The sequence below is a fragment of the Danio rerio genome, chromosome 1 (assembly GCF_052040795.2).
Source record: "Danio rerio strain M-AB ecotype USA chromosome 1, GRCz13ab, whole genome shotgun sequence".
Lineage (NCBI taxonomy): Eukaryota > Metazoa > Chordata > Actinopteri > Cypriniformes > Danionidae > Danio > Danio rerio.
Window position 1 is genome coordinate 55,048,244 of NC_141021.1, and position 13,343 is coordinate 55,061,586.

A 13,343-nucleotide genomic window follows, 5' to 3' on the forward strand; every position below is an offset into this window, starting at 1 on the left:
CAGATTAGCCCTGAATTCATATATATATATTATTTATTTATATTTAAAAATAACATTTTTGTGTCATATTAATATATATATATATATATATATATATATATATATATATATATATATATATATATATATATATATATTGTTATGAAAGGATGAACGAGTGACTTAATTTAAGTTTGATTAAATGTAAAATATAAAAGATAAATATATATTTAATTAAATGTTAAAATATATTAAATTATAAATATTATTCGCGACATTCTTAAATTAACTTGTTTTTATTATTATTGGTATTAACAAGACCATATATATTAGTATAAAATGCAGAATAAGAATTACAAACTGTCTTGATTTTCTTATTTTCCCACTATCCCCTCAAAATGAAATTAAATTTATTAGTTAAAAACAAACATATCCTATGAAAAAGAAAAAAACTAAAATAAATAAACTAATGAAAAAAAAAAAAGATGAACTTAATTACATTAAGGAAATCATTAATTCCAATCCTCCAGATTTCGCGCGGGCTTCAAGCGGGCCTTCAGGTGGTGTCCCTTCATTCAGGTGTCCAGCTATGACGAACTGGAACTCCGTCCCACCCGGCTCCATCCACGCAACCAGAGCAGCATGTGCACCCTGTCCCGCGTCGACACCAGCCTCCATGGTGAGGACCCACGACGCAGTCAGCGGAAGAGCACCAAATCCCAATGTCTGGTGGAGGTCAGAGACGAAAACACACCAGCCACGAAACTCTGTCTTAATAGAGATCAAGCGTTCGCAACAGAGCAGCTCAGCTGAAGAGTGCATGATTATAGAATTAAAGCATATTCTAAAAATGCATTTAAGTGTGCATTGAGACTCAAAGCTGCAGCGTGATGAGGTTACACTGCCTCCAAGTGGAGAACTTTAAAGCATGCTACAAAATGCTGCATATTTTTTTATTAAATATGATGAGGGCACATGCATTTATCAATATTTTAAAAATGTGCATGGATAGATTGTTTATAATAAACACTGCAATATTTCTATTCCAAAACAAAAAAGGAAAGGAAAAATCCTACTTTGGATCTGATTGTTGCATGACAATATACACTTTTTGCAATGCTCAAAATATTATGCTAAACTGCAGGCTCAAACCTCATCACGTTGCCATTGAAGCTGTTTCATCCACACTGAAAAAAATGATGTCTGCAAAATTGTTGCTAATAATTTATATGGGTTGAATTTAATCAAACAAATTAAGCTTAATAATGTTAAATTTAATTTGTTTCTTTAAATTCAACCCAAATAAATTGTTTACAACCTCTTAACTTAAAAGAATTTAGTAAATCCAAGGAATAATCTTTGAATAATTTTTTTAGTGGCAAGGAATAGAAACTAAATGTCCAAATTTTCCAAATTTAAAGTCCAAACTTTTATTTAAAGTCCACATTTTTATTTTTTTTCACAGATTAACATCTCATTCATTAATTTTCCTTCGGCTTAGTCTCTACTTTAGAGGTCGCCACAGTTGAATGAACCGCCAACTATTTCAGAATATGTTTTACGCAGCGGATGCCCTTCCAGCCGCAACCCAGTGCTGGGAAACACCCATACACACTCATTCACACACATACTCATGCACTACAGCCAACTTTGTTTACCCAATTCATCTATAGCACAAAGTTTCCCCCAGAGTCCAAAGACATGCGCTATAGGTGAATTGGGTAAAAAAAATTGGCCGTAGTGTGTGTGAATAGCTGCTTTTCCGCTGTCGCGGCTAGAGCAAGCCAGTGCGGGCCAGGGCCAGTCAAATTTCCACAGTCTCTTCCAGGGCCTGATCAGCCCAAAGCTGGGTGTCCTCAGGGCCAGCGGCCAGCCTTTTCAGCCCGCCAAATACCTTGGGCCAAAGTGAGCCAGCTGGGGCTTCGGGGGCGGAGTAAAAGCAAAATTCGAATCTGGTAAAGATGCTGTGCTGTGAATTCAGTAAACTAAATTGGCCGTAGTGTATGTGTTTATATTATATATGTGTTTATATTCAGGGTTCATACGGTCATGAAAAACCTGGAAAAGTCATGGAATTTTGACTTAGCATTTTCCAGGCCTGGAAAAGTTTTGGAAAAACTGAAAAACCCAAAAGTTTAGAAAAGTCATGGAAAATAGTTTAACATGTCTGTATACTTAAATATAGGTTAGTTGTCTTTACTTATTTTCTGTCCATGGTTAAACACATGCTCTTACATTATTACTGCTGTGTGAGCATTATCTAAATACATTTTACATAGATATAAAGATTAATTTAAACTAAATAGTTAGATGTTTTATAATATGGTGTAATAACTTTCAACATGCATCTCTTTTTTTATCATTTACCACGTATATGTAGACATTATATGAAATATTAGGTCATGAAAATTTACTTGAAAGTCCTGGAAAAGTCATGGAAAAGTAGTTTAGTAGTAAAAATTTTGTATGAACCCTGTATATTATATATGGCGGTCGCTGGTTCAAGTCTCCGCTGGATCAGTTAGCATTTCTGTGTGGAGTTTGCATGTTCTCCCCATGTTGGCGTGAGTTTCCTCCGGGTGCTCCAGTTTCCCACACGGTCCAAACACATGCGCTATAGGTGAATTGAATAAACTAAATTGTCCATAGTGTATGAGTGTGAATGAGAGTGTATGGGTGTTTCTACGTTATGGGTTGCAGCTGGAAGGGCATCCGCTACGTAAAACATATGCTGGATAAGTTGGCGGTTCATTCCACTGTGGCGACCCCAGTTTAATAAAGAAACTAAGCTGAAAAGAAAATGAATAAATGAATGATATATATGTAAAACTCTAAATTCTGACTTATTTACTGAACTGTAAGAAAAAAAAAAGTCTGAATTGTAAAAATAAACACACAAAAAAACACTTTGAATTTGAGATAAGTCACAGTTACATTATTATTATTATTTATTATTATAATCCTCTGGCAGACATCTATATATTGCACGATCATCTTGGGTATAAAAATTGCTTTTGGCATATTTGATCAATTTTAGTGTGATAAAAAGTCTAGGCTGTTGGATACTGCTAAAATGATGCTGAAATTCATAATGCTTTTGGTTCATTCATCTCAGCAGAGTCAGACATGGATAGTAAGTTCAAGTATATCCAGATTGATGTGTATTTTGACAGATATCTATATAAATATATCATGCATTAAGATTGACATTGTGTGCATTCAAAGCATACCCATCACTTATCTGTCTGTATTAAATGATGTCTATAATAATATAGAGTGATTTAACTGAATGTAAAACTTAATAACACATCTAAGTCAACATACCTTCAGCCAGGTGGTAAAATCATGTGTAAAGCATGAAAGAGGCATCCAAAATAACTACAATAACGAGCTTTATCATAAAAGTATCCTCACATAGATTGATACAGAAAGCTCGGTTCTGCCCATGTTTTGTAAATAAGATCCAATGAATGTATTCGTTCATTGTGCTGTATTTATGGTGTTCACACCATGTGCTATGGACTGTATTGTAAATAATGTGCAAACGGTGTTAACTTTTATGAGACAATCCAAGAAAATCGCAGTAAAAAAGTATAGCTCGCTTCCAGTTTTAAATGCATTGATGGTTTCAAGCTTTTAACACTTGCTTTGACTTAGCCTCATGTTTTGATCTAAAGCTATATATGGCAAACTCATAATGCTTGTATGGACACAATGTTTTGATGTTGAATGTTAACAAAGATTAATTAAAGTCAGTCCTGTTCTTTGAGAATCACAATGTTTGATTTATTCAAACCAATATTAGCATGAACAACTGGCTCGACATGTGGCGACGTTTTAGCTAACAAACTCTACCTGATAAGATTATCAGATATTCAACGTTGAGATATGAAATGTATTCGTAATCTGACAAATTAAACGATTGTTTGTTGTGGCTGTGGAGCTGAAAACGGCTCAGTCTAGCCACAAACACCGCTAAATTGCCTACTTTGCCACAAGATGGCGCCATTGCTTATGTTTTTATTGGGGAGGATTTTTTTTTCCCGGTAAAAGCAATGAAGGTCGTGAGGTAAAAAAAAAAAAAAAAGCATTTCAGAACAAATTGTTCCTTCCGAAGAACAAACGCACTGTTAAGAGACTGTTTATGTCGAGTTTTGAAGGAAATATCTATTTAATTATGTTAACTTTTAGGAGTAATTTAGCTTTATTTTCTTCATGAAGCAATTGTTCATTTTATTCATTAAGGAATTCATAATGTTAGTCATGATTGCAAAATTGACATGACGCAAAAGGCATATCATATGACTTCCTGTTTAGTCCTGGTACATCCAGAATATCTGAAATCTCCCTTCCTCTTCCCTGCTGAATAAACCACCCGCTACTGGTCTGAGAACCGGTAAAGACAGGAAAAATGACCCTTACTGCCACTGGGCATAGAGATATGAGTTTATACATTCATAAAAACTATTCTTGAGGTAAAGAGTCAGGCTTTTTTTGAAAGCAGAAAGTGCTTTGTTGCTAACCTCTTTTACATTAACAAACTTTTTAGCATTTATAATTCTGACTTCAACTTTATATGTCATATTACTAACGGCAGATTTTGAGAGAAATATAATTTGTTATCATGGAAAATTCTGATTATATACGTGTAATATACTATAAAAATATAATTGATTTACATTGTGCAGCAAATTGCTATTTTTGCCCAGTTCAAGTCTATAAATAACAATGCTGAGGTGTATTATTTACTTCTTATTTTCACTATACATCAGGTCATTAAAACTACTAAGAATTATTGTTAATGTTTTTTTAGTTTGTTTGTTCTTCTTTATTTATTTTTACTCCCATTACATTTTTTTATCACTAGACACTACTCATTCTACTTCATTTATTCGTTTTCCTTCCGTTTAGTCCCATTATTCATCAGGGTTGCCACCGCGGAATGAACCGCCAACTATTCCAGTATATGTTTTACACAGCGGATGCCCATCCAGCTGCAACTCAGTACTGGGAAACATCCATACACAATGGCCAATTTAGTTTATTCAATTCACCTACAGCACATGTGTTTGGACTGTGGGGGAAACCGGAGCACCCTGGAGGAAAACCACGCCAACACGGGGAGAACGTGCAAACTCCACACAGAAATGCCAACGGACCCAGCAAAGACTCAAACCAGCTTCTTGCCGTGAGGCGACAGTGCTAAGCTACTGTGTCGCCCTTGAATTATTATTAATATTATTATTATTGTTGTAATAACAACAACATACTTATTATTGTTTTTGTTGTTATTATTATAGGCTATTTATTACCTCACTAGGGCCACATAATGCCCGTTGGATAATCCGGACCTCGGACCCTGTGAGTAAAACAACTTAAAAACAAGTAACAAATAAAACAGGTAAAACATTTGTTAATTTTTAATGCAGATTTTAACTTTTCAGTGAAATCAAATGTTTAATTTTAAACAATTACCGTCTCCTCTGAATTTAAACCAATGAAATGGATGATTTGGCGCTATTTACGTGAAGTGGAAGCGACCATGTTCGCGAGTCTGAGGGGGAAACTTTTTCATTCTCTCACGTGTACTGTGCCATTAACCATCCCATGCATCCATACAAACCACAGAGTTCACTTACAGAGCCTCGTCACGGTCTCTCTGCATGAGTGTTTGCTCACACAGGCCGTCCGGAGAGAATTAATCGATTGATGTGCGCTATTTTGGTCTCTACTCTCTTACCTTGAAGATCTGGAGAAGGTCAGTGACAATCAAGGCAGCAGCTGCTTCGTCATCAACAACAATCACAGCTGTAATATTGTCAGAAATAAACGCCATCATCTCAGGACGTAAAACATATGTTATAAAGTCGTCCTGGGTGTTATAAGGAATTTATAGGCATACAGTCATTTTCCTTTTCCTAAATCCTTGATTCATCAGCAGTTGACGCAGCGAAATAGTAAACCACCAAACTACGGGCTTAATAAAATAGCGGCCATTATAAAAGTTGATAGAAGTCGCTTGATTTTTTTGTATGTGTAACATTACTGAACATTTGTCAAAAAAACGTTAGCAGGACCACTTGATGTATTTAGTTTATTTAGATTTATCATAATTATTATCCATATTATTTATCAGTATATCAATAGCTAATAATAAAGTAATTGCTACAGCTAATGATACGTTTGTTAGCTTTGATTATTTAGAGCACAGCAGAAAACAATCCTTATTAGTCAATTAACATTATTAAATATGATTCACTTTATACAAGGGCTCATGTAATGTTATGTGCAGTCATTTATTATGTTTTATTTGTTTATTCGTTCATTTTCCTTCGGCTTAGTCCCTTTTATTATCAAGGATCACCACAGCAGAATGAACCGCCAACTTATCCAGCATATGTTTTACGCAGCGGATGCCATTCCAGCTGCATCCCAGTACTGGGAAACATCTATACTCATTCACACACATACACTAACCAATTAAATTTATTCAATTCAACTATAGCGCATGTTTGCACAAGTGATGAGGTGGGATGTGATTGTTTTTCTGCCCCATTTTGGAAAACATGGGCTTTGTCATGCTAAATGTTTCCGTACAAATGTTACCGTACATGTTCAAAAGCCAAATACTTCTGTACTGAATGTGCTGAACACATCCTAATGTTATCCGACCAAATATGTACTCATCCCTGTAGGCTACTATCCTCTCTAGACCAGCAACAGCATATTTCACAGTTCACTGTATAATAATTATTGTTTTCAGTTAATAACGTTATAAACTTTAGCCCTAAGAGACCTCGACTGAGTTGCACTCTGCAGTGAGACAATAGCTGGCTTGTATATTACATCTCAGCTGGAGTCCTGCCTAACCCACGCTTTTTTATGGTCAGATCAGCCAAAAAATGAACTTTTGAGACTCTCTTCTGTGAGATAATAAAAGACCAGCCCTAAAGTCGTGCAACAGTGCTGACAGCATTATACTTTGGCAATTCAGGAGAGAGAATGACTTTTTGAGTACAAAATGTCCAGAAAAACTTTGAAAAGATCATGCAATAACTCTAAGGTGGAGAACATTATTTATTTTATTCATTTCTCAACAGGACTATGAACAAAGGAACCAACATAGACACATGTAAACGTAGCCCTATATACATTTCTGGAGATCGTGAATTATGTAGCCAGAGGTATGTATGGCTGCATTTAGTCTTAAAAACAAATGTAACAGGGCGGCATGATGGTGTTCCCTTTCGCATTTACCAGCTGACTGCTTACCGCCATGTGGACAGCTCGCCATGTACATCGGCGGACTTTCGACGCAGTGACGAGTAGACCATGACAATTGGGTTTGAGTCTGGCGAAGAACGGTTGCGGAAAGCAGGTAAGACGAAAACAGAATCCAAAAAATAAAACAAACAAGTAAATAACAGGGCGAAAATATGGTAAAATCTGAAAATATGGTATAATTGGGCTTTTATTTTTCAGATTTGCTATTTTAAAACTCGATTGGGTTTAGGAAAGTGGGTGGGCAGGTCAATCTGTGCTATCGGTTGGGTTTAGGGAGATCAGTCAGTCAGTTGACAGCAGAAAGTGGTGGATTTACACAAGAAGAGCAGGCATGAATAGCACTCGCGTGAGAAATTTAAGGTCTGAAAAGGCGTACACCATGGCCTCTGGTGGATTTGTGAAAACAAAAACTGCAAAAAGAACGTACCTCTTAGGATGTATTTGGCGCTCTTCAGAAATGTATATAGGGGTACGTTTTCAGAAAAGCCTGGGTTGAAGGGAACGCAGATAGGAGCTTAAATTAACTCTCCACTTTTTTTTTAAATAGTCTCATTTTACAACTCCCCTATAGCTAAACAGTTGAATTTTTCAATTTTTTACCATTTTTTAAAATAATTCAGCCAATCTCCAGGCCTGGCAGGAGCACTTTAGCTTAGCTTAGCATACATAATTGAATCAGATTAGACCATTAGGATCTCAGTTTTAAATGACCAAAGAGTTGATAAGTTTTCTATTTAAAGCTTGACTCTTCTGTAGTTACATCAAATGCTAAAACAGATAAAATATGAAAACTTGTAAAACTCATTTTCGAGGCTGATAGAAGTGGATAGGATCTATACTTTCATTCTGGCTTAATAATCAAGAACTTTGCTGCTATATCATGGAACTATCTACCTTAAAATAGCAACTTTTAGTTTTCAATCTGTCTTAGTACATGATATAGCTACAAAAGATTCAATCTTTAAAAAGGAAAATTTAAAAAACTTTTTTTTAATGAGATGCTAATGGTCTAATCCGATTCAATGAATTATGCTAAGCTAAGCTAAAAGGGCTCCCACCAGACCCATCGACCATCTGCATAGATTCAATAATGGTTAAACTCAACTGTTTAACTATAGTGAAGCATATTTTTAAAAAATGGTGTTTAAACCCAAAGAGAGATGTATATAATGAAGCGACCCGGTCAGAGTCCAGACTGTAATCCAGCTGGGCATCTGAGGAATGACAGAAACACTAAGCTTCATTGGCTGGAGCTTGAGCAATGCTGTGGATCAAAATGGGCTGAAATTACACTGCCAAGATGAGCAGCGCTGATAAAGACTTATGCAAGACGAGTGAAACTACTGGCAAAGGTGGATTTACCAACTCCTCTGAGGGATTTCAAGTAGTTTAGACAGTATATACAGTTGAAGACTGAATTATTAGCCCTCTTGTGAAACTTCAATTCTTTTTCAAATATTTCCCCATTGCTGGTTAATTTTTTTATTTTTAGATATTTTAATACATAACAGTTTTCATAACTAATTTCTAATGCATTATTTTGTCTTTTTCATGATGACAGTACATAATATTTTACTAGTTGTTTTGCAAGATAGTACTCAGCTTGAAGTACAATTTAAAGGCTTAACTAGGTTAATTCTTAGTCATTGGACAAACAGTGGATTGTTCTGTTGCCATATTATTAATAATTATTATAATATTATGAGTAGATTATTTTACTATTCTATTCAATGTAAAATAAATAAAACTTTCTCCTGTAGAAAAATATAATATGAATATTTTTCACTTAAATTGGAAAATATTTGATATTTAATAAATTATGAATGATTTTTTTTAACATTATTACATTTACTATATTACTGTCATTAATAATCACAATAATAGTTATTATTTGTAGGTAAACATATATGTAAAACTGTTAAATATAATAAATAATTCAGCCTATCGTCAAATAAAGTACTATTGTAGTAGTATTATGTAGTAGTAGTAACATCTCTATTTATCTATCTGTCTGTCTGTCTGTCTGTCTGTCTGTCCGTCCGTCCGTCTGTCCGTCTGTGCGTCCGTCTATCTGTCTATGTATCTCTATCTACACTCTCAGAAATAAAGATACAGGAGGTGTCATTGGGGTGGTACCTTTTTTATACCAAAAGGTATACATTTCTAACTTAATGTTTCTTTATTAATACCTCAAGGGTATATATTAGTACCTAAATAGTACAAACATGTACCTCTTGAATTTTTTAGGTACTAGTAATACCTCTCAGATACCAATATAAACCCTTTAAGTACAAATATCTTTTGAAAAGGTATCACCCAATGACAGCTCATGTACCTTTATTTCTGAGAGTATTATCTATCTATCTATCTATCTATCTATCTATCTATCTATCTATCTATCTATCTATCTATCTATCTATCTATCTATCTATCTATCTATCTATCTATCTATCTATCTAACTATCTATCTATCTATCTATCTATCTATCTATCTATCTATCCATCCATCCATCCTTTGTCTCTCTGTCTCTGGCTGATTTCCCAGAAATAAATCTACTGAAATGAACACATGCTGCATCTTAAATGTTAACATCACTATCTGATTAAATGTGTAACAGCAATCCACACAAACAGATGGTGAACTCTGGCTAAACCTGATTTTACCAAGCGCAACATGTTCCTGAATCAACATTTTTGTTGATCCTGGAAAAACATTCCAGTCATCTAATCAGAATTAAGGAGCAAGTTTTTTAGTTGATGTCAATTTTAAGCTTAAAATAAGAGTTAAGTGCTCCTACACTGTAAAAAATTCAGGGTTCCACACAATTTATTAGATAGCGTAATACATTTAAGTGAATTTAACATAAAACAATTGAGTAGTTCTAACAAAACTCTCAGGAATATTGTTGATTAAGCTCATTTTAAATAAGTGTGTATTATTTATTTGAGTGTACATCATTGTTTTCCACAGCTTATTAAATTGCCTTTGATTTTTAAGAATAAGGTTTAAGGATTAGCTGTGGATCATCAAAATATGTGGACTCTGGAAAACATCAGTAAAATCAGGATGTGCCTGAACTCTGTTGCATCACAAAAACATTTACTCGAGGGAATCAAAGGTTCGGGCAGGAGTGTATGTTCAGCGCTGTTTGTTTGGTTTAAGCAACACACACGTTGACATGTAGAAGTTCACGGGAATTGATGATCCCACGCTTTACATGTAAATACAGCACGTAGAGTTTAGGGAAGCACGTTTACATGATGCAATTCGTTTCCCAAAATCCACGTGACATATATTGAATAATCGAGAAACAGGTCTTTAGTCAATGTGGCCACTACATTGCAAAATCAATGCCTTTCTTATTTAGTTTTTTTTGACTTGATCATTGTCCAAATATCTAAAAATTCTTAAATCGAGAAACATTTTGTAGTCCAGCAAAAAATACTGTGTTGTTTTCAGAAATATTATACCAAAATCAACCCAGGCTCATTCTTACGTACCTCTATATTTATTTCTGGAGAGCACCAAATATGTCCCAGGATGTACGTTTTATGCAGTTTTTGTTTTTCAAGAATCCACCAGAAGCCGCTGTGTACACTTTTGAGATATCAAATTACTCTCACGAGTGCCATTCGCACCTGCTGTTCTCACGTAAATCCACTAGAAGCTGCTGTCAACTGACTGACCAACTGAGTGACTGATCAATTGACCCAGCCTCCTCCTTCCCTAAACCCAACCATGTTCAAAAGCACCAATTGACCTGCTCACCACTTTCCCTAAACCCAACGACAGTGTTTTCAAAAGTACAGATTGACCTTATCCCAACTGACTAAAGTCGATGTAATAACAAATATAAAAGCATTTATTGATGTTTGTTTCTTAGTTTCCCTAATTAGCATGAGCATAGCACATTAAAATCAAAAGTCGTGTTAGTTTTAGTAAATGGAGTAAATAACTAATCAAATTCAGTTGTATTTTTATTAAATTTAACATAACATATGGCTATTTCTGACTGTTGATGTTTGCTAACTCTTTATTTTATCATCCTTTTCACAGTTTGATTTATTTTAAAACATTTAATTACTCTGAACTTAATATAATAAAGCAGTAACAAGACAATTTGATACCACCAAACGTTTTTGTTGCACTTTTTTAGTTCATGTCTGTATATTTTAATTATACCTCTGATTTCTTAAAATTAGAGTGGCCCAGCCAGAGCCCAGACCTAAATCATATTGAACATCTCTGGAGAGATCTGAAAATGGCTGTACTACACCTTCACTTCCCTTCCAGCCTTGAGAGATACTGCAAAGAGGAAATAGCAAAAATTCCCAAAGACAGGTGTGCCAAGCTTGTGGCATCATATTCAAAAAGATTTGAAGCTGTAATCGCTGCCAAATGTGCATCAACAAAGTATTGAGCAAAGGCTGTGAATACTGATGTACATGTTATTTTTCATGTTTTTTTATTTTTAATAAATTTGCAAAAATTTCAAAAACTCTTTTTTCACATTGTCATTATGGGGTATTGTGTGTAGAATGTTGACGAAATAAATTAATTGAATCCATTTTAGAATGAGGCCGTAACATATAAAAAAAAAAAAGTGGAAAAAATGAAGCGCCATCAATACTTTCCGGATGCACACAGCAATTTATTCTACAAAAAATATTAATATGTACATATTTTATGTTTTTTTTTGCTGTATTTTCTGAATTACAGAGTGATAAGAGATTCCCCAAATCACCTAATATGTGAAATAATACGTCTAATATATCAAAACTAATCTGATGTTTAGATTTTTGTGCTAGATATGCAAATGAGAGCATCATAAAATAATGAACCTTTGCATATTTAAACAAGGTTTTAAGAAAATGTAGAAAATTGCCTACTATATTGCTTTGAAAATACCCATAAAATCCAGACTGTTTCAAATCAGGCATGTTTTTTATAAAGGCTTTTTGTATAACAGCGCTGTCTTCTGTAAAAACCAATCTAGAAATGCTTATTAGGTTTGGTCAGGAGAAAGTATTTTAAGACCTAAAAAAACCCAATGACACACATCATTTTCACATTATTTCTGCTTATACCGAACATGCTTGCAGCTAAAACAACATGAATAGTCAATTATATGTGGATCATATTCATAAATCAAAAGCAATGCTGAGTGCTGCTGATAGGCCGTACTGTATCTCTCTAAACAATAAGTTGGCTCTGGTGGATGTGTGTACGCCGTCAGCACATTTTCGGCCCTGTCGAGGGGCCCGAAGCCACCTTTTGCTGCTTCACAAACCACCCTGATAATGTTCACAAAAACCCGAACAGGACAAACACATGTGGTGGCGTTTTTTGCACAGCTGTTCTCCTGTGAAAGACTCTCTCTGTCTGACTGACAGCAGCTGTTTGGCTTTCAGAAAACACAGGCAGGGTTTACTTCTGTTTATGACAGCTTTAAAATCACTTTGGTTTCTTCTTATCTGAGATATGGCTGTGTGTGAGGGGTTTTATGAGAATTGTGAGCCTAAAAATGGATGATTGGTAAAAGTGTGAATAACCGCAAGATTATGTATTGTGATATTGGGTTTTTGCATGGCAGTAAACAGATTACTTTTACATAGACTGATTTGTGTTTAATCAAAAGACACTTTCCAAAAGACCATTCAAAAAAGCTTTGGTTAATGCACTTTTTTGATAATATTCTGACTTTTATGTTTTTGGACTTTTAGTTACCCATAAATAAAATTAACTATAAAAAATAAATTGGTCAGTTTTAATGCTCGCTTTTCTCAATCTTTTACCTCAATAAGCCAACCTAGGACCCACCTTCCTCCCTTCCTAAACCCAACCAATAGTGTTTTTAAAAGCACTGATTGACCCAACCCAGGCTCATTCTGAAAATGTATTCCCGTGGACATTTCTCGAGACCGCAAAATGCGTCCCGGGAGGTATGTATTTTTGCAGTTTTTGTTTTCGCGAAGAGGCCGCCTTGTGCACTTTTTCGCATCTCAAATGTCTCTTGCGAGTGCCGTTTGCACCCACGCTGTTCTCGCGTTAACCCACTAGAGGCCGCTGTCGAACGACC

The 13,343-nt window shown here is 35.0% G+C and overlaps 1 protein-coding gene across 50 annotated transcripts in view; it reads left to right on the plus strand.

The window, feature by feature from the left end:
* Nucleotides 1-13,343, plus strand: part of tacr3l (tachykinin receptor 3-like) — a 59,720-nt gene that overhangs the window by 40,035 nt on the left and 6,342 nt on the right. For 32 of the 50 annotated variants that reach the window (XM_087235894.1, XM_087235897.1, XM_087235895.1 and 29 more), the window contains one exon: nt 510-3,751. In XM_087235894.1, the coding sequence (XP_087092020.1) occupies nt 510-792 (283 nt within the window). In that variant the 3' untranslated portion in view covers nt 793-3,751. Of the gene's footprint in view, nt 1-509; nt 3,752-4,890; nt 5,186-5,279; nt 5,381-7,079; nt 7,164-7,239; nt 7,358-11,466; nt 13,011-13,343 lie in introns of those variants that run through there. The other 18 variants (XR_015475790.1, XR_015475793.1, XR_015475789.1 and 15 more) reach the window with 10 other exon arrangements.